The sequence below is a fragment of the Mauremys reevesii genome, linkage group 11 (assembly GCF_016161935.1).
Source record: "Mauremys reevesii isolate NIE-2019 linkage group 11, ASM1616193v1, whole genome shotgun sequence".
Classification (NCBI taxonomy): Eukaryota; Metazoa; Chordata; order Testudines; family Geoemydidae; genus Mauremys; species Mauremys reevesii.
The window spans coordinates 44,790,880-44,811,412 of NC_052633.1; the positions used below are offsets into that span (position 1 = coordinate 44,790,880).

General features: G+C 45.1%; 1 protein-coding gene across 4 annotated transcripts in view; it reads left to right on the forward strand.

Moving 5' to 3' along the window:
- LOC120374929 (fibroblast activation protein alpha) overlaps nucleotides 1-20,533 on the forward strand; it is a 75,675-nt gene that overhangs the window by 5,946 nt on the left and 49,196 nt on the right. For 2 of the 4 annotated variants that reach the window (XM_039495365.1, XM_039495369.1), the window contains exon 2: nucleotides 12,909-12,993. In XM_039495365.1, coding sequence (XP_039351299.1) covers nucleotides 12,909-12,993 — 85 coding nt within the window. Of the gene's footprint in view, nucleotides 1-9,515; nucleotides 9,653-12,415; nucleotides 12,616-12,908; nucleotides 12,994-20,533 lie in introns of those variants that run through there. The other 2 variants (XM_039495366.1, XM_039495367.1) reach the window with 2 other exon arrangements.

Genomic DNA, 20,533 nt, shown 5'->3' on the forward strand with positions numbered 1-20,533 from the left:
CCCGGTCCTGTCCACACGTGCCTCCCCTGCGCGGGAGGATGCCGTCGACGCCGGAGGCGGCACAGACTGCGCATGACATTTTAACCCTCCCGGTACCCGGAGTGCCGCCTGAGATGGGCCCCCGGCCTCAAGGGAAGCCGCCAATGGGAGCACAACAATCCTCCCCGACACAGCACAGCCTTCTACCCCCCTTAGGCTGACCGGCTTGCTGCCTGTGATGGAGCCTCGAGGCTCCTCTACATCCTGCGACCGGGGACACAGGAACCAGGATAAGCGGTGCCGATGCTCCTCCTTGCATCAAAGCTACTGAAGCCGATCCCGTCACCACCGACGTAGATGCTCCGACTCAAGTTTCCACTCTACCAGACATCATGCACGGGACTCATCTCATGATTCACCGGCACCAAAGCATTGTAGCTCCAGCCGCTGGGGCAAGTACAGGAGCAGTACCGATCTTCGTCCTCGAGGTCCCGGTCATGTGGACGGTACCGTCATGGGCACCATCACTCATGTCACTCCTACGTTACCATGCGGTCATCGGTGACCTCTGCGTCGGCTCCCAGCCGCCCATCTCCAAGTCGTGGAGCTCTACGAGAGCAAACTGCACTGCCTGGCACCCAAGTCGGTCAGTGGCACGGAACACTGTGGCAAGGGCACTGGTGTCAATGGGCACCGTGGCCGCAGATCCCCACCCAGGCAAGACCTCACTTGGTGGCGGGAACGTCTCAGGCTCCTTTGGCCTCCCCTCCACGACAGAGGGAGAAATCAACAGGTCCCGAGCCAACGGCACCGCGGCCAGACTCTGAGTTGGGGATTGACCCACCGTTACCATCTTACACCCAAGACTCCGTGCTGGTCCCCTCTCTGGCACCGGAGGATACCATAGCGGCACCACCGCCCATCCCACAAGAGGACTTCAGGGCTCACCAAGAGTTTCTCAAGCGGGTGGCATCCAATCTCCAGCCAGGGGCGGCTCCAGGCCCCAGCACGCCAAGTGCGTATTTGGGGCAGCAAGCCATGGGGGGCGCTCTGCCCGCACCGTGAGGGCGGCAGGCAGGCTGCCTTCAGCGGCTTGCCTGCGGAGGGTCCACTGGTCCTGCGGCTTCAGCGGACCTCCCACAGGCACGCCTGCAGGAGGTCCGCCAAAGCCGCGGGACCAGCGGACCCTCCGTGCTTGGGGTGGCAAAAAGCCTAGAGCCGCCCCTGTCTCCAGCTCCAGGCTGAGGAGATGAAGGAGCCGTCTGACTCTCTCTTTAATGTACTGTCATCCTCAGCACCGGGCCGTGTGACCCTACTTCTCCACCAGGGGGTAGCCAATATCTTGACTACCCTGTGGCAAAGCACAGCTTCCTGGGCCCCCATCTCCAAGAAAGCGGAGAGGAAATACTTTGTGCCAGCTAAGGGCCATGAATACCTGTACTCCCACCCGGCACCTAACTCCCTGGTGGTAGAGTCAGTTAATCACCAGAAATGTCATGGTCAGCCCGCACCCACCCCTGAGGACAAAGATGCCAGGAGACTGGACATGTTTGGCAGGAAAGTTTATTCCTCGTCGAGTTTCCAGCTCAGGGTGGCCAATCACCAAGCCCTTCTAAGTCGATATGACTTCAATTTATGGGGGTCCCTACCAAAGTTCGAACCTCTCCTTCTGGAGCGGGACAAAAAGGCGTTCAGGGCTTTGGCAGAGGAAGGAGCATCAGTGGCAAAAGCAGCCCTGCAGGTGGCATCAGACACAGCAGACACAGCAGCTCGTTCAGTGGCTTCCGCCATATCCACGCGCAGGGCATAGTGGCTTCTCCTGACCGGACTGTCCGCAGAGTCCCAATCCTTGATGCAGGACCTTCCCTTCAATGGGAAAGCGTAGTTTGCTGACAAAACTGACGTCTGCCTGCATGGGATGAAAGATTCCTGTACAACCCTGCAAACCTTGGGCCTGTACGTCCCTCTGGCGAAGGACAAACCTAGGCCGCAAACTTCGGCTTCTCCTGCTAGGGGCAGATATGAGCCCCCACCTAAGAGACCGAGGGAATAGAGATGCAGGTCCCAGCATCAGCCCCGCTTGGCCCAACAGCCTGGCCCCTCGAAGGGCAAAAGGCAGGAAAAGAGGTGGTTTTGACTCTTTGCGGGGGGCCACTGGGCTTGTTGCCAGGGAGACCCCCCAGTTAATAAAGTTTGTGATCTGCAACTGTTTATTTGCCTTCCGAGTGAAGTGGTCTCGGATAACGTTGGACCAGTGGGTCCTCAACACTATTTTTCCAAGGGCTACACGTTGCAGTTCACTTCATCCCCTGCTCTGGGTGAGCCTCGGGGACCTGGAGCAGACCCATCTCCTCGAACAAGAGGTGGCACGCCTCCTCCACCTGAGGGCGGTAGAAAGGGTACTGGTAGAGTATCAGAACAAGGGCTTCTATTCCCGGTATTTCCTGATCCCAAAGGCAAAAGGGGGGCTCAGGCCCATCTTAGACCTCCGGGATCTCAACAGTTTTATGGTCCATTACAGGTTCCATATGATATCCCTGGCCTCTATCATCCCCTCGCTGGACCCAGGGGATTGGTTCGCGGCCCTGGATCTCCAGAACGCATACTTCCATATCCATATTTTCGAGGGACACGGGCGATTCCTGGTAAGGGGGGACCATTACCAGTTCACGGTCCTCCCATTTGGCCTTTCCATGGCCCCTAGAATTTTCACCAAATGCATGACGGTGGTAGCAGCCTATCTCTGGAGGAAAGGGGTACACATTTTCCCTTACCTGGACGATTGGCTTCTCAAGGGCAATTCTCGGTCCCACGTACAGGCCCAGGTGGGACTTCTTCTGTCTACATGCGCAGATCTCGGCCTAGTGGTAAACGAGGCCAAGTCTATGTTAGTTCCGGTTCAACGCATACAGTTCATAGGGGCTCTACTGGACTCATTAGAGGCCACAACCTCTCTTCCCCGGGACAGGTTTGAGACCCTAAAAGGTCTCATCGCCTCAGTCATGGCCTTCCCAGTGATGACGGCGAGGTTGTGCCTTCAAATCCTCGGTCACATGGCGGCATGCACATCCATGGTTTGCCATGCCAGGCTCAGAATGAGGCCCCTCCAGCTCTGGCTGGCCTCCCAGTATTCCCAGGCCCAGGACAGGCTGGACAAGGTTGTCACGATACCATACCTGGTAGCTGCTGCCCTACAATGATGGTCCCTCCCACGCAACATGCTGCAAGGGGTCCCCTTCCGAGAAATCTCCCCCTCACTAGACCTGGTGTCAGATGCCTCGGACCTGGGCTGGGGAGCCCATATAGGGAACGTTGAAACCTAAGGGAGATGGTCGACCTCAGAATTATCCCTACACATAAACGTCAGGGAGCTTAGGGCGATACGGCTGACATGCGTGGCCTTCAGAAGGCACCTTCACGGGAAGGTGGTCAGAGTCCTCACGGACAATACAGGTGCGATATATTACATCAACAGACAGGGAGGAATGCGCTCCTCAGCCCTATGCCTGGAAGCCCTGAGCCTATGGGAGTTCTGTATAGCCCACGATATCTCCCTGCGAGCCTTCCACCTACCTGGCACTCGCAATGTGAGAGCCGATCACCTCAGCAGGCTTTTTTCCCACCAGTATGAGTGGTCACTCCACTGGGAGGTCGCCTTACAGCTCTTCCGAGAGTGGGAGTTCCCTGGGTCGATCTCTTTGCAACTGCCCAGAACCGAAGCTGCCCCCAGTTCTGCTCCAGGGGAGGGACGGGAAGGGGTGCGATCTGTGGTGGTCAGGCCAACTTTTCTATGTCTCCCCACCTTTCCCCCGATAGGCAAAGTCCTGCAAAAAGTAAAAGCAGACGGGACACAGGTCATCCTCATAGCCCTGGATTGGGCCTGTCAACACTGGTATGGGACTCTCCTGCAACTCTTAGCAGCTCCTCCACGGAGGCTGCTGCTTCACCTGGATCTCCTCTCCCAGGAAGGGGGATGCCTCCTCCACTCCAATCTGGCCGTGCTTCACCTGACAGCATGGTTGCTCCGTGGTTAGATGAGGAGAAGAGGAGGTGTTGGAGAATGTCAAACGAGTTCTGCTGGATAGCAGAAAGCCGTCCATTTGACGGACGTACCTGGCCAAATAGTCTAGGTTCTTTAGGTGGGCGGGGCAGTGGGGAACTTCCCCATCGTCTGCATCACTCCAACTCATTCTCGATTACCTCCTGTCCCTTAGGATCCAAGGGCTAGCTCCCACCTCCATCAGGGTGCGTTTGGCGGCCATATCAGCCTTTCACCTGCCGGTACAGGGCCACTCAGTCTTTTCCCACAGTATGACTTTCCGCTTTCTAAAGGGCCTGGATCGTTCATTCCTGTATGCTAGGCCCCCTGTGCCACAATGGGTTCTAAACCTAGTCTTATCCCGCCTCACGGGTCCTCCCTTTGAACCCTTGGCTACGTGTTCCTGGTCTAACCTGTCATGGAAGGTAGCATTCCTTGTGGCTATTACATCAGCCTGACGTGTCTTGGAGCTTAGGGCCTTGACCTCGGAACCCCCATATACAGTCTTCCACTAGGATAAGGTCCAGCTTCGCCCACACCCCCCTTTTATCCCAAAGGTGGTCTCCGCCTTCCATATGGATCAGGACATTTTCCTACTGGTACTCTGTCCTAAGCCCCATTCCTCTGACGAGCGCTGCCTACATACGCTAAATGTGTGTAGGGTGTTGGCTTTTTACCTAGACCGAACCAGGCCGTTCCGGAAATCCTCACAGCTGTTCATTGTGTCGGCCAAACAGATGAGGGGGACAACCGATTTCCACCCAGCACCTTTCGCAGTGGATCACCTCATGCATATGCAGTGCTCCCCCCCCCATGGGTACTGCTAAGGGAAAAACTTCCTGCACTGGTGCACGTGGTGAGCACGCACACCTACTGTGGAATACACCTGAGCAACACATCTCGAAGAACGCCAGTTACGGAACAGGTATCTGTCCTTTTTCCATGCTTCTTTCAAGTTTTTCACCTGATAGTGTTTTTGTTCACTTTCAGAACTGTTTTTGTTTCTAATTTTTGTCTGCCCACTCCCCTTTTGCTCATTTGCTTGCTCATTCTCTGACCTATCTTTCCTATACTCCTCTTTCTTACTGGTACTTTATGGCTAGCACATGTGGAAAGTAGAGACAGCTCTGTGATGGTTACTCAGTGTATCTGATATCACATGCCTGGACACTGACAATAACATTTTGAAGCACGGAATGTTGAGACTAATGTATTGGAAGAAACAGCAGAGAGACATTGGTAGGGTCAGTAGATCTTCACGGCTTGTGATGTTACTCTTTCTATTGCAACAGTTTCTGCTCAACTTCTCTGCTTATTACAACACATGCTTAAAATGGTTAGACCTCCAAATTAGAAAAATACACATTTTTGTGGGATCATGGTCTTGTTGTTAACTTCTTGTCTTGGTATGTGTCATATGAGTTTGAATCATTTCCTCTGTGGAGTTCTGTAAATGCCCATCCAATAGAAGCCGCTGAATATTTGGAAACTGGCTGTTCTGATCAAACACTGAGGTTTTGGGTTTTTGCCCTCCCCTTCTATTTATTAGTATTTCTTCCTCTTGAGGTTTTGGGATATTTTTGATTGTGTCAAATATGCCCAAACATGGTGGGGAAAAAATTGACTTCTGCAAATCCGGATTGCCCTGGAACAGTGAGTATGTAATTTGTTCTCCAAAACACAAGGGAAGGAATTGATAGTTTAACAACAGTTTCCTCAGTGACCATATCCACTTGATGTTACTCAATATCAAGAGGTCTATATTATGAATACTGTATATAAAAACAATACATTTTCTGATGCTCAATTCATTTTTCCTAAAGACTCCCTCAAGGTTTAGGACCTTGGAAGTAAAGAACAACTATTTCTTACAAATGTTGATTTAAATGAAAGATGTTTTTCTAGCAAATAATTGTCTATCAGATGCCATCTTTCTTCTAGAACTGGTCAAAAAATAAAAATGAAAGTGATCTCCATGGGAAAAAATTGAAATTTATTTCTTTTTGATACATTTAATGAGGGTGAATTATTATTTTTCATTTTCCCCCAAACATTTTTGAATTGAAAACCTCAAAATAGCAATTGGTTATTTTTGTGAGGGTTTTTTGCTACCTGGGTTTTGAAAAACTAAAAATGTTGAGAATCATATCAGTGAGTGTTTTGGACGAATTGTTTCTTTTTATTTATTTTTTGAATAATTTTTACGTTTTTTGTGGAGGAAAAAATTTATAAGAAAAAATGTATTCTGAAACTTTCAGCTGGCTCTACTTTCATTGCCTTATTAAGGATCACTATTCCTGTGCAGTGCAGTTCTATCCTTTAGGCATCAAAAGGCCTCATAAATGATCTATCATTTCTGCCTTTTTTTGTTGGTCTTTGTTTCCTTTTCCAAGGAATTAGTCACTCTGAGGAGCAACACTCATCACTGTTCATTCTGCATCTCCTTTATTATCTAGATAAAACAAGGAAGAGGTGAGGGAAACAATCAATAATGAGAAAAAGGAGCCCAGGCTTCAAATTGCAGTTGTTCTGAGAATTTTGTCTGATTTTGCCTTTTTACGCTGTCAGGGCCAGTTCAGACAATTCTGCCAAACCTGCAGCTCAAGGGTACCCTGGGTGGTGGCAGCCCCACCAATGGCAGTTTGAAGATTACTGTTCATACTGCAGGCTTGTGCTGAGTAAAAGTTGCTTCATGCTGGCTGTGAGTTCCAAGGGGATAAGGACTTGAGCGCCCATGTGTGGATGGGTGTCTCTTCATTTATTACTGCCCTGAGGCACAGCACAGCCCTGGTTCCACCAGTCACCTACTTTGACAGGAAACCTGTGTTCACTCTGTCTGAGATCTTCAAAGGAGAGAGGTATCTAGCTCCCATTCAGTTTCAATGAGTTTGGGTGCTCGGCTTCCTTTTACTACTTAGAAAATCCCAACCGTTAGGACTATACGAATTCTTACCACAAACACACATCACTATTCTGCACTCATTACTTTTTCTCGTTCTACATGAACTCAACCCATGCAGTTTGTATACTGGAGGAGTTTGGGACAGGTGAGGGTAGCAGGACACTCACGGAATATTAGGCCTTTTCACTACTACCCAGAAAAGCAACAGCCAAGTCTGAGTCCACAATATTCAGTTAGATGGCGCAGTTATTTATTTTCTGTTCAATTCCCTTGAGAAGGACATCGGCTATGACAATATTCTAACACTTAGGTAAATAATCTAATGTCCATTTCCAGGGTATCAAAGGTTCTTTCAGACAATGCCTGTGGAATAAGCTCCCAATGGAAGTGGTGGAAGTGGCACCTTTAAAACTAAATTGGAAAAAAAATTATAGGGTATTAGAAGAGGGCTAAGGCTCAGTGCATGTTAGACACAGTTCATGTGCGAGGCTGGAGGCAGTGTTAGTGGGAATTGTATCAGCATCCCTGATTGAAGGAATGCAGCTGCCATGTATAAGGCAGGTTCACAGTTTGGGGGGTAGTATGCCAAGGGGGTGTCTGGATAGAAGGGGGTGTCTGGATAGCCCCAAATCCTGTTTTTGTCATTTCTTGATAAAGTGAGTGGAATCATTTACACCAGATACAGACTTTGCCAAAGATGTCCATGCCTCTGTCCCCGCAAGAATAGAATACTGCAATGAGCTCTACATAGATCTATACCTCAGAACACTCAACAAGTTAACCTAATGCAGAATGTGGCAGCCTAGAGCAGTTGTTCTCAACCAAGGGTATGCGTATCCCTTGGGGTACACAGAGGTCTTTCTTTCTGTGTAAGGTTATGCTTACACAGATGGGGTACATCAACTCATCTAGATATTTGCCTAGTTTTACAACAGGCCACATAAAAAGCACCAGTGAAGTCAGTAAAAACTAAAATTTCACAGACAATGACTTGTTTATACCGCTCTGTATATCCGTGTTTCTCAACCTGGGGGTCATGGTTTATTTTATAATTATATGATGAAAACAAGAAAGTAAGCAATTTTTTCAGTAATAGTGTGCTGTGAAATGTTTGTATTTTTAAGTCTGATTTTGTAAGCAAGTAGTTTTTAAGTGAGGCAAAACTTGGGGGTACACAAGACAAATCAGATTCCTGAAAGGGGTACAGTAATCTGGAAAGATTAAGAACCACTGGCCTAGAACACATAGTACAGGTGCTTCAGGAATTGTACCTGGTGCCTGTGAGTTTCTGAGCAGAGTGCAAGGTCTTGGTTTTGACCCTTTAAAGCCCCTAATGTGTTGAGACAGTGGTTTGGGCCCAGTCAATGTAAGTGACCCTTATCACCTTCTACGGCAGTACTACAATTGTTAACAGCAGAGTCGTTCAAGCTGGAGTCTCATTGATTAATAGGACCAATCAATACAGTGGTGTCCATTGTGATAGGTGCTGTACAAACACAGAACAGCAGACAGTTCCTGCTCTGAAGAGTTTACAGTCTAACTAGAGAAGACAGACATGGGGTGGGGGAAGTGGTAGAACACACAAGCAACATGAACAGTGTGATGGCAGACAACGTCATGGTAGTGCTATGATTTTTGGGAAGGAAGGGAAGAGAGTGTGTTTAGTTAGAAGAGGATAAGATGAAAGGGGCAAAGGAAGGGGAGAATAGGGTCAGAACAGCAGGTGTGGTATGAAGCAGAAGCAAGAGATTGCGAGGAAGGCGGAGGGTGGGGGTTAGAACAAACAGTCATTCAGCACAATTAAAACTGTTGGAAGTTCTCTGAATGTCCAGAGATCTGACTTTGGTTGCTTCTCTCCTCCTGTCTGGAATATGTGGCTGGTTCCTCTCTCTGGTTGTCCCCCAAGACCACTACCACCTGGGTCCTAGTGCTCTCAAAGTGGGGAAGGTTTCCCTTGCACAGTTCTGGGTCATAGGGGGTGTCAATGGAAGGAGTGACCCCAGCTGGGTTCCATTTTATTGCTATAAAAGTTGGTGAGCTGCTGGCAGGGCATTCTCTGAGAAGATTCTCTACTCAAAAATATCCTTTCCCTACTTTTCCAATATATCCGGGATTGGTTAAACTTCAGGACTTGTCACAAAGCCCATAACTTCTCTAGGGCATTTGAGGAGGAGTGGTGGGAGTGGTTTGGAAGGGTTATGAGGAGATGCCTTATGTTGGAGGCACTGGGAATGGAGGGTGATTGTAGTATTTATTGGTTGTCAGTTATCTGGGTCACTTGTTAATTTGAGTTATGTGAGGGTACCCAGCATATACAAAGAAAGGGCACTTAATGGTGTGGTATTACAAATAAAATATTGTCTTCATTTTTAAATACATTAGTAAACAATCAGGTAGTACTGGACTAACTGGCCTAAGAGACCTCTAACCACTCTATATCCTGTAACAGCATGAGATAAATTTTGTGTATAATCTACTATAGGTGTGATAGATGTGGGGTCACTTCCAGAGTGTTAAATGTACACTTTCTCCAACTGTCTTTGGCAGTAGTTCAGATCTGTGAGGTAAGCTTCCTTGCCAAAAGGGGGAGACAGAGACAAAGTTGAGAATGTGGGTTGCTTGTTTGGCTGAGTATGGAGACAAAGCAGAGGAAAACTCACAGCCCCTCTCAAGTAAGGCCTTCATTTGAAAGGCAGATATTACCAGCTAAAATAATTGATCAACTGAAGGAGGTAAGGAAGAAAGAGACTTTCTTAGCTGACTCGTGTCAACACAGTATGGGGAAGAAGTGGCACCTATTTAGGGTGACCACATGTCCCAGTGTTCTGGGGATCTTCTGGTTTTGGGGGGATGTCCTGGGCTTTCAGATGGGTTTGCTAAAACTGAGTCAATTCCTAGTTCTCATGTGGTCATAGAGATCGTGCTGTTGCTGGACTGGGCTGAGCTATAGGTTATGTTGTCCTGAAACAGCCCAGCTGTGCTTCACTAGCCCCTGCTTCTCTGCAGAGCATAGATTTTGACCCCACTCCCTGCCTGCTCCGGACTGGCTCCTTCATAGGCCACTGTCCAAGAGGGACCCAGGAGTCTTGCAGACATATTTGAACAGCCTGATCCAGTCCCATGCTGAAGTAATTAGGTGAACATGTCATTACTGATTCTTTGCAGAGATGTCAGAAGAGGTCAGCTTTTCAGTTCTGAACTTTCCTTATGAAGTATTTCTGTGCAGTGAGGGGAAAATGGAAACCTGCTTGTGGAAAGACAAAAGATGATGAATGTTACCAAAAACAATAATAATAATAATAATAATAATAACCCAAACAAAACAAAATAACACCATTTATATTTGCTAAACCCACTGGATGGCTGGTAGAGAAATCTTTCAGTACAGGCACTGAGTTGCACTACTGCAGTGGTTCCCAAACTGGGATTCGTGAACCCCTGGGAGTTCGCAAAATGTTACAGGGAGTACTCGGGAAAGGGACTCCAGGCAGCACCGGGCCAGCAGCCCGCAGCCCCTGGACTTCCAAGAGCTAAGCAGATCAAAGCAAGCATCTCTATTAGACTGAGGCAATTTAAACTTCAAGGCTCCTTATAAGAAATGGAAAGGGAGGTGGATATTTTTTGCTGTTTTTAAAATTAAATAGGCAGCTCGTATTGTTTATAAAATTATTATGAAGAACAAGTTTAAGCTTTGTTGTAACATGCATTGTTTGCTTGGACTGCTCAAGACCTGAATGCTTGTGTAGGAGGAACTCTTTGAGTTGGCTTCTTAAATACCTTCATGCTGTTTCACGTCTGATACTCCTTGATGAAACATAGGAGCCTTGATACAAACTATGAAAGTGAGATTTGGGAAGAGTGTTGCCATTTTCATAATGTAATAAAAATACTGTAATAATAAATAGTGTATACTAAGCATGTCATAATTTTTTTAATATATATTTTGATGATCACTGCTTTTATCATTTATTCTCAGGTAAAGGAGAAAATCTCTGGAAATATTCATTTTTAGGAGGGAGTTTGCAAGACTTGACATTTTAGTGAAAGGGGTTCACAGGTTGTTAAAGTTCAGGAACCATTGCACTACTGTAAGATATCCTATAGGGCCCCTTGCAAGCACCAGAATATGGCACATGCTGAGGCTGGAGCAGGAGATAAGAGAGGCCGTGCTGAGGTGGGGCCGTAGTGCAGCACTCTATGGGAGACTGTGGGCAGCCCTGGGTTGTGGAGCTGTCCAAAGGCAGCCCAGGGAGGGCTGCCATTACTTGAAGCAGCTCCCTGGGCTGCCTAGATTAAATGGAGGTCTTGTTTCTGTGGTGTTCAGTGGTCAGTGCTTAAGGTGCTTGTAAGACATCTTTATTCTGTGTCCCGTTCCAACTGACTGTTCATAACAAAAGATAGAACTTTACTGCCCTCACCTAGACTCCCTTGTCTGACAAACAGGCACAGTCTGCAATATCCCAGGTTCAGTATGACATTATCTCTAAGGGCTGTGTCTACATGTAGGAATTTTTCTAATCTCCCACCATTGTTATTGCACTGGTGCAGCTCCGAGCATAGTTAAATGACATGAAGGTACAAATACCTACAGCCAGTCTACGCAAGTGCTGTCACCTTTTCCTGTCACCAGTGGAGCTGTACCGAAGCTAAAGCAATAATCAGAAAATTTGAGAAATGCCTAACTGTATTTACAGTATGCTCTGATTACAGCAGCATGATTTTACTTCTCTTCATTAACTTCAGTGAGCTTTGGATCAGCCCCTAAATGCCTATGGGGACAGAGGGACATGCACTTCCATGGCTAGAGCACTCACACAGCCAGTTATAGGTGTATTGTTTGGCTCACTTAAATGAGCTGAATTGGGGGAGGGGTGTTGTTTTTCCTCGACACTAAAATATCAAGTTTTTTAAAAAAAATTCTTAGCAGCGACGGGGCGAAACAGAAGAAAAATCCAAAGCCCATGGAAGTCAGTGAAAAGACTTCCATTGACTTCAATGGCCTTTGGATCAGGCCCATAGATGTTTCCCATTCAAATCTATACTGTAAAGTCTACTACACAAATTATCATTTTCTCAGAAGTACATATAGTAATTTTCTTCACATGCTAAAGAGCTATTGATTTAAAGAAATTAAACAATGTATGTATTTCTGTTCCTCACTCTGCATTTTTTATACAGTCTTCATCTGTTTTTTTTCTCCCCAAAACTAAACATATAAGCATAATATATACAAATAAAAAGAAGTGCTTTACTTTTCCATAATTTGTTACTTCATTGAGAATAGAAATAAGGTCATCATTAATGGGTTCTAAAACCCTGAAGTTTGCCAAAATACACTAAACTTTTTAGAGACAAACAGCATATATCAACCTTACTGTTGAGTCATAAACCCCATAAGTTTCCGTAAGCAGATGTTGGTTACAGTTTACATGGAGAGGGAGAATATAATTTCCACTCCCACAGCAACCCATGGGTCACTTCCGAGCCAAGAACACTCCCAAAACTCTGTTTCTAATTTTCCAGAAAACATTTGAAATTTGGCACAGTTTTCAAAAGTCCGTGGAAATTTTTTTTTCCTGGGGTTTGGCCTCTGTGAAAGCAGAGCCTGCTATTTCAAACTCCTCTCACAGATCCACTGACCAACACCCAGGAGAAAGAATTTTCATTCTTTTAGAATACATCTGGAAAAATGAAGGTCAGTACGTGAACCAAATTCAACCTTTAAAAACTGCTGGATCTGTTGTTGTAAACTTTCTATTGTTGCACAGGGCCAGGCTGTAATCTGTAAGTATTTGCTTCACAGGAGAGAGGAAGCAAAACAGTTCTAAATGTACTACAGGAAAATGTATGCTCGTTGACTTGGATGGATGTCAGCAATTAACTAGAATGCTCTTTTTTTTGTGCTGGGGGTATTTAGTTAAAAATAAAGCTGTAATATATCTACTGCAGAGGATACTGTAAACATAATTATTTGTTTTTATCCTACAGACCCGGCTAAAAATCATATTTGGAGTGATTGTATGCCTTTTGCTTTCCTCATTAGTTATATGCATTATACTACTTCCAGCAAGAGGTAAGACAATTTATAGTGTAATGCATTAAAAACACATCTTGGATGTTGTTTTAAAATAAGTTTAAAAATAAACTATTATTTATTTATTATAAATAAATAATTTTTATAAAAGTATTGTCCTGCCAGTGTTGCTTTCTCAGCTTATAGGAATGTTTTAGTGACAGTTTAAAGTTCCTGAAGAAACGAAGATGCCAGCATATGTTGATACAAGGGGCTCTTTCAAGTGAAAGGCACCTGCATTAACTTTACCGTGCATGACAAATAATGTGCTTTGACAGGGCTGCAAACATAGTTTTCATCATACTCTTATTATCTGTTAGCATTTGTCTTTGGGGCAGTGACACTCTCATGATCTGTTATTTGCTTTGGATTTGAGGAACTTGTATTAGGTTACAGATGGTTGAATAATAATTGTAGAAGATATTTTTACAGTAAAGTATTAGCTCAATGCATTGCTTTTATGAGGGGGAAAGAGGCTTGATTAGTTTGTGACTATTTACAAATGACATAACACGTTTTGTCTGAAATGTTAGCCAGCAACGTGTTTCATCATTTGGCTAGCTCTCGAGAAGGGCATGTCACTCTGTGAGGTTTGCAGATGTCTTATGGACCTGTTCCTCCTTGAGCTAATTACTGTAGCTCCATTTTAAAATAATGGTCTTTGGTATGAAGATTCGGACAGGTGTGGTCTTAAATTCAGGACCTGAGTGGCAGTGGCCTATTAGCATAGGCAGGTTTTCCAGGTGAGGTGTCTTATAGGAGCTATCTAATTTATATAAGTACTCGCATAGCCCCCATAGTATCTTAGTCCCTCCCAAGCATTTAAAAGAAGAAATAATAATAAAAATAGCAGGCTTTTTTCTTTCTTCTCAGCCTAAGGGGAAAATAGCTTGGTTAGTTTATAGGGATTTGTTGCTGTTTTGTTGGGGAGGGGGCGTGTTTTAAATAACTTACTGCAGAGGAGCAAAGTCAAAGGAAGGAGTTTTGAATTTAGTCTCAGAAGTGATGAGATCTATGACCATAAACTTATGTTTTGTGGTAGTGAGTTCCATAGTGTAGATCCAACTACTGTGAAAATTCTGTCTCCAACTTATGAGCCTCTTTGCATTTTTATTGTGTGTATGAAACGAAGCAGTTATGGGAGTTGCAATCATGGAGGGAAAAGGGAGTTCTCTGGTAGTTAAGGCTGATCCCATGAGGGGCTTTGAGTATCAGAACAGAGACCTTCATCTAGAACAGGCAAACATTTTGGCCTGAGAGCCACATCTGGATATGGAAATTGTATGGCAAGCCATGAATGCTCACGAAATTGGGAGTTGGGGTACGGGAAGGGGTGAGGGCTTTGGCTGGGGGTGTGGGCTCTGGGGTGGGGCTGGGGATGAGGGTTAGGGGTGCAGGAGAGTGCTCCAGGCTGGGACTGAGGAGTTCGGAGGATGGGAGGTAGATCAGGGCTGAGGCAGGGGGTTGGGGCACAGGACGGGGTCAGAGGTGCAGGCTCCGGGCAGCACTTACCTCAAGCAGCTCCTGGAAGCAGCGGCATGTCCTCTCTCCAGCTCCTATGCAGAGGCACGGCCTGGCGGCTCTACATGTTGCTCTGTCCACAGGTACTGCCCCTGCAGCTCCCGTTGGCCATGGTTGCTGGCCAATAGGAGCTGCAGGGGCAGTGTGTGGAGCCCCCTGGCTGCCCCTATGCGTAGGAGGCAGAGGGGGGATGTGCTGCTGCTTCCGGGAGCCACGCAGAGCCCCAGCATATGCGGAGCAGGGCAAGCCCCACACCCTGGAGCTCAAGGGTCAGATTAAAATGTCGGAAGGCCTGGATTCAGTCTCTGGGCCATAGTTTGCCCACCCCAATCTAGACTGTATCCAATGGGGAAACAGTGCCGAAAGCATAGTACTGAGGTGATGTGTTCATGGTGACCGATGATGTTAAGCACCGGACTGCTGTGTTTTTGGCTAGTTTGTGAAGTATGGTGGACTGTGCTTTTAAGGACTGAGATTCCCAGACTGTGCCTGGCTGGGGCACTGTGAAACTCTTCTTGTTATGCACAGCCAATTGGAACCAAACACAGAATACAGCAGATCTCTTGTAAGCACCTTAAGCACCGAGAGATCACTGAACACCACGGTTTGAGCATTTTCAGTATGTGAGGTTTAATTCCTAAATAAATTAGTTATGAAAATCAACCTAGCAGTGACAAGTCTGTGGTTTATTATGACCAGGTCTATGGCTGATACGGTGAGGGCACAATCGTCTGGTCTGTTGCAGATGGAAATATGTGTATTTTGTTGCCCCGGCTATTTGGGGATCCAGCAGCACTCAATGAGCAGTAGAGCTTTTTCACCAAGAAATGCAGTTTGGGGTTGACCAAAACGATGAACTCGTTTAACATAAATTCACTGAATAGTTTCAGACAAAAAAAAAAGTTAGGCTAAATATACAAAAGGACTTTGGCTTCAATCATTCAATCATTTGGCTTCAATCATGAGAATGATTCTATCACCTGTTGGGTCTCCCACATCCCAGGTGAGCATACTATCCAAGTGCAAGTCACTCCTCCACTGTTTATAAATAATTAAATATTCATTGGAACAATTTCTACAGGAGTGACTGAGAAAGACTTACGCCAGAATATCCAGTAGCCTGGTGGTTAGGGCACTCACCTGGGATGGGGAAGACCAGGCTCCAAGTCCCTGTTCTAGAATGGGGATTCAGATCTGGTGGGTGCACAAACCACTGGGCTAAAAGTTGTAAGTTTTGTCAATTTAGCCCTTCATTTACTTTGCTTTTATTAAAATGATCAGAACTGAAACAAAACCTTTCATTTTGGGCCAGGCAAAGGGGTTCACTCACCACAGATGCACCTCCTTGTGGCTCGGTCTGGGAATTAACTGATGCCCCATCTAGTGCCCCTTCTGTCACTTGCTCACACTGCGGCCTCTTTCTCTCCCTCTCTCTGTGACTTGGGGTGTTAACTCTTGGTGACTTGGCCCATGGTGGAGCTCACTATATAGTCTCCCCATCCCCCCAGAGTAACAAAGTCCCACCGGATAAGATGTCCAGATACCATCTCAGACAGTCTTCCATTCCACGTCTCCAGGTCCTGTGCTATTTTCACAGTGGCTGCTAGGGGAATTCAGGCCTGTCCATTTCTCCAGGTTCCAGACCAGGGACCCTAAGAGTAGCAATTCAGGTCTGCTTAGTCTCAAATCCTGTTGCTGTTTCCCTGGGCTCCTTCCTACCACACTTCTCTATCTCCTTGCCTATCTTTGTATTTACCACAGGAGATTCCTCTTCTCCGCATGGCTACTTCACCCTTCTCAGCCTCTTGCTGGACTCCTCAGTTTGGGGTGAGACACCAGGGCTTACTCTTCCCCTGGATCTCCTCCTTGTCCCTAGCCAACTCCCTTTCCCTCTAGGGACAGATTGCAGTCCTCCTCCCTGCAGCTGCTTCCTGTCAGTGGTTTCCCCAGGATTTGAAATTGGGGGGGGGGGTGTTCGAATTTACAGGGGGCGTGTCAGGACCAATGAGATATATATAAAAGAGATATGAATAAAGTAAGTGTTTTGTTAGGATTATGCAAATTTAACATAAGAATAATGCAAGTTACACCAAAACACAGAACAGGTCTAGATTTCTAAAAGAATATACATTTAAAAAAAAAGTATTTAATTTAAATTGACTTTTGAAAAGTAAGCCATCATGGGGTAAGAGGAAAGTCCTCTCATGGATCAGTAACTGGTTACAAATGGGAAACAAAGGGTAGGAATAAATTATCAGTTTTCAGAATGGAGAGAGATAAATAGTGGTATCCCTAAGGGGTCGGTACTGGGACCAGTGCTGTTCAACATACTCATAAATGATCTGGAAAAATGGGTAAACAGTGAGGTGGCAAAATTTGCAGATGATACAAAACTATTCAAGATAGGTAAGTCCCAGGCAGACTGTGAAGAATTACAAAGGGATCTCATAAAACTGGGTGACTGGGCAACAAAAATGGCAGATGAAATTTAATGTTGATAAATGCAAAGTAATGTACATTGGAAAACAATCTCAACTATACATACAAAATGAAGGAGTCTGAATTAGCTGTTAACACTCAAGAAAGATCTTGCAGTCATTGTGGATAGTTCTCTGAAAACATCCTCTCAGTGTGCAGCGGCAGTCAGTGATTCCCAACATTCTGTTTGCTTTTTTAAAAAGAACGGGAGCACTTGTGGCACCTTAGAGACTAACAAATTTATTTGAGCATAAGCTTTCATGGGCTACAGTCCACTTCATTGGATGTAGCCCATGAAAGCTTATGTTCTTTTTGCAATACAGACTAACACGGCTGCTACTCTGAAACCTTTGCTTTTTTAAGAAAGGGATAGATAATAAGACAGAAAATATCATATTGCCTCTACATAAATCCATGGCACATGTACACCTTGAATACTGTGTGCAGATTTGGTTACCCCATCCCAAAAAAGACATACTGGAAATGCAAAAAGTACAGAGATGGGCAACTAAAATTATTAGGGGTATGAAACAGGAGAAGAAATTAAAATGACTGGGAATTTTCAGCTTAGAAAAGAGACGACTAAGGGGGCATATGCTAAAGGTCTATAAAAGCTTGACTGATGTGAAGAAAGTGAATAAAGTAAATGTTTTGTTAGGATAATGCAAATTTAACATAAGGAAAATGCAAGTTACACCAAAACACATAACAGATCTAGATTTCTAAAAAAAAATATAATTAAAAAAATGTATTTAATTTAAATTGACTTTTGAAAAGTAAGCCATCATGGGGTAAGAGGGAAGATCCTCTCATGGATCAGTAACTGGTTAAAAGATGGGAAACAAAGGGTAGGAATAAATTATCAGTTTTCAGAATGGAGAGAGATAAAAGTGGTATCCTTGAGGGGTCAGTACTGGGACCGGTCCTATTCAAAATATTCATCTGGGAAAATGGGTAAACAGTGAGGTGGCAAAATTTGCAGATGATACAAAACTATTCAAGATAGTTAAGTCCCAGGCAGACTGCAAAGAGCTACAAAGGGATCTCACAAAACTGGGTGACTGGGCAACAAAATGGCAAATTAAATTCAATGTTGATAAATGCAAAGTAATGCACATTGGAAAGCAATCTCAACTATACATACAAAATGATGGCATCTGAATTAGCTGTTAACACTCAAGGAAGAGATCTTGGAGTCATTGTGGATAGTTCTCTGAAAACATCCACTCCATGTGCAGCAACAGTCACAAAAGCAAACAATGTTGGGAATCAGTAAGAAAGAGATAGATAATAAGAGAGAAAATATCATATTGCCTCTATATAAATCCATGGTACGTGCACACCTTGAATAGTGTGTGTAGATCTGGTCACCCATCCTAAAAATATATATATTGGAATTGGAAAAGGTACAGAGATGGGCAACTAAAATGATGAGGGGTATGAAACAGGAGGAGAGATTAAAGTGACTGGGAATTTTCAGCTTAGAAAAGAGATGACTAATGGGGATATGATAGAGGTCTACAAAATCTTGACTGATGCGAAGAAAGTGAATAAGGAAATTTTATTTAGTCCTTCACATAACACAAGAACTAGCAGTCACCCAATGAAATTAATAGGCAGCAGATTTTAAAAAAACAAAAGGAAGTATATCTTCACACAATATAAAGTCAACCCAGGGAACTCTTTCCCAGGGGATGCTGTGAAGACCAAAACTATAACAGGATTTTAAAAAGAACTAGATAAATTCCTGGAGAACAGGTCCATCTGTGGCTATTAGCCAGGATGAGAGGGATGCAACGCCATGCTCTGAGTGTCCCTAGCCTGTTTGCCAGAAGCTGGGAATGGGCAACAGGGGATGGATCACTTGATGATTCCCTGTTCTGTTCATTCCCTCTGAAACACCTGGCCTTGACCGCTGTGTAAGACAAGGTACTGGGCTGTATGGACCATGGGTCTGACCCAGTATGACCATTCTTATGTAAAAATTAATTATAATAAAAATGTTTAGTACACAAACTCCCCAACATAATGACCTCCCAAGATAGCAACAATGTGACATAACAACCTTGGCAAATACTGCATTTTAAAAACCTTGGCCTACTGGGAAACATATTTATATAAGTTTCCATTCCCAGTCACAAATCTAGCAATCTGGAGCAAAGTGACTAAAATATAGTCTAACAAACAAATGTTTATTTAACATGCCCCTCACTTTTCCCTCCACTGCACTCCACTCACCGGTGTTGTCCTTGGTCAGTGGAGACTCAGAGTTCAGAGGTGCTTTCACGTGAGTACACCTTCCAGGTGGGGGACAAAAAGGCACAGTTTGCTCTGGCCACGGCTGTTCATTGTGCCACTGTTCATTCCACCACTCTGTTGCCAATGGCCTTGCACAGTCACCTTCTGCTGTCACCTACCACTGTGACCTCTGCAAGTTGGTCTCTTTAGGTTCCACCAGCTCTCAGTGATTTCAGCTGAGCCCTCAGTGCAGGAACCTTGCTGCTAGTGCAGTCTGGGCTGTCTCTTTACACAAAAACACTGTCCCCACAGGAACACTGTCCCCACAACAGGACTAAGCACTTAGACCTGATTGTCAGTGATTTCAGCTGCAGTGGTCACTTAACAGAACAAAAGACTATCTATTGGAGCCTAATCAGCTCTGTCTTTAAACAGTGGAGAGGGACAGGTCCCCACCCTCTCTCTTGATGCCTTCAAATCATCACAGACTAATTACAGTTCTACTGCCCTTTACTCATACAATAAGAACAACATTTCATTCCCCCCCCACACACATTCAAGTGGTTTGTAACCCAACCCCAGCCAAAATCTATCACTTGGACAACACAGCTCTGTTTGCTGGATACCTAGGTAGAGTAGGTGTGAATGTAAATATAATCTGGCCCTGAAGCCTTTCCCCACAGCCCCCAGCTCATCACTAGCTGTCAGGGAGAACCCATTTCGACTTTGCTTACAAATCATCATTTGAAATTATTAGGTTGGCCAACATCACCGAAATGAATGCACTGACATAATAAAAAACAGCTGTATAAGGAAGCAAGGAAGCTAGTCTATGTTCATACTTTTCAAATCTATTATACTTTTTCAGATACACATATTTTATCATACACTGTATAAGCTTTTAAAGTGTGTATTAATGTTTCCGTTTAAATTCAGATTTCCAAACAGTCACTAAATTGGTATGTAACTAGCTCACAAAACTGGGGGTGGGGGGGTTGGGAAAATTCAGGGGGGGTGTAGGGAAATCACTGCTTCCTGTTCTCATTTCCTGGTTTATACTCCTAGCCCAGATTCTCCCCCGCCTGGGCTTCATCTGCAGCTCGGCCTTCTTAATCACTAACTATCATCTGGGTGCAGCATATAAAGTTAATTGTCCACCTTAACTCACTCAGGGCTTGTAGGGGTGGACATCCAATTGCAAATAGAATGACCCAAACTAAAATTTTGATCAATTTCTGCAATTCACTGAGAATTCTGAAAAAATTCAATTTTGGTTTGGGTTGAACCAATTTTTTTTCTAAAT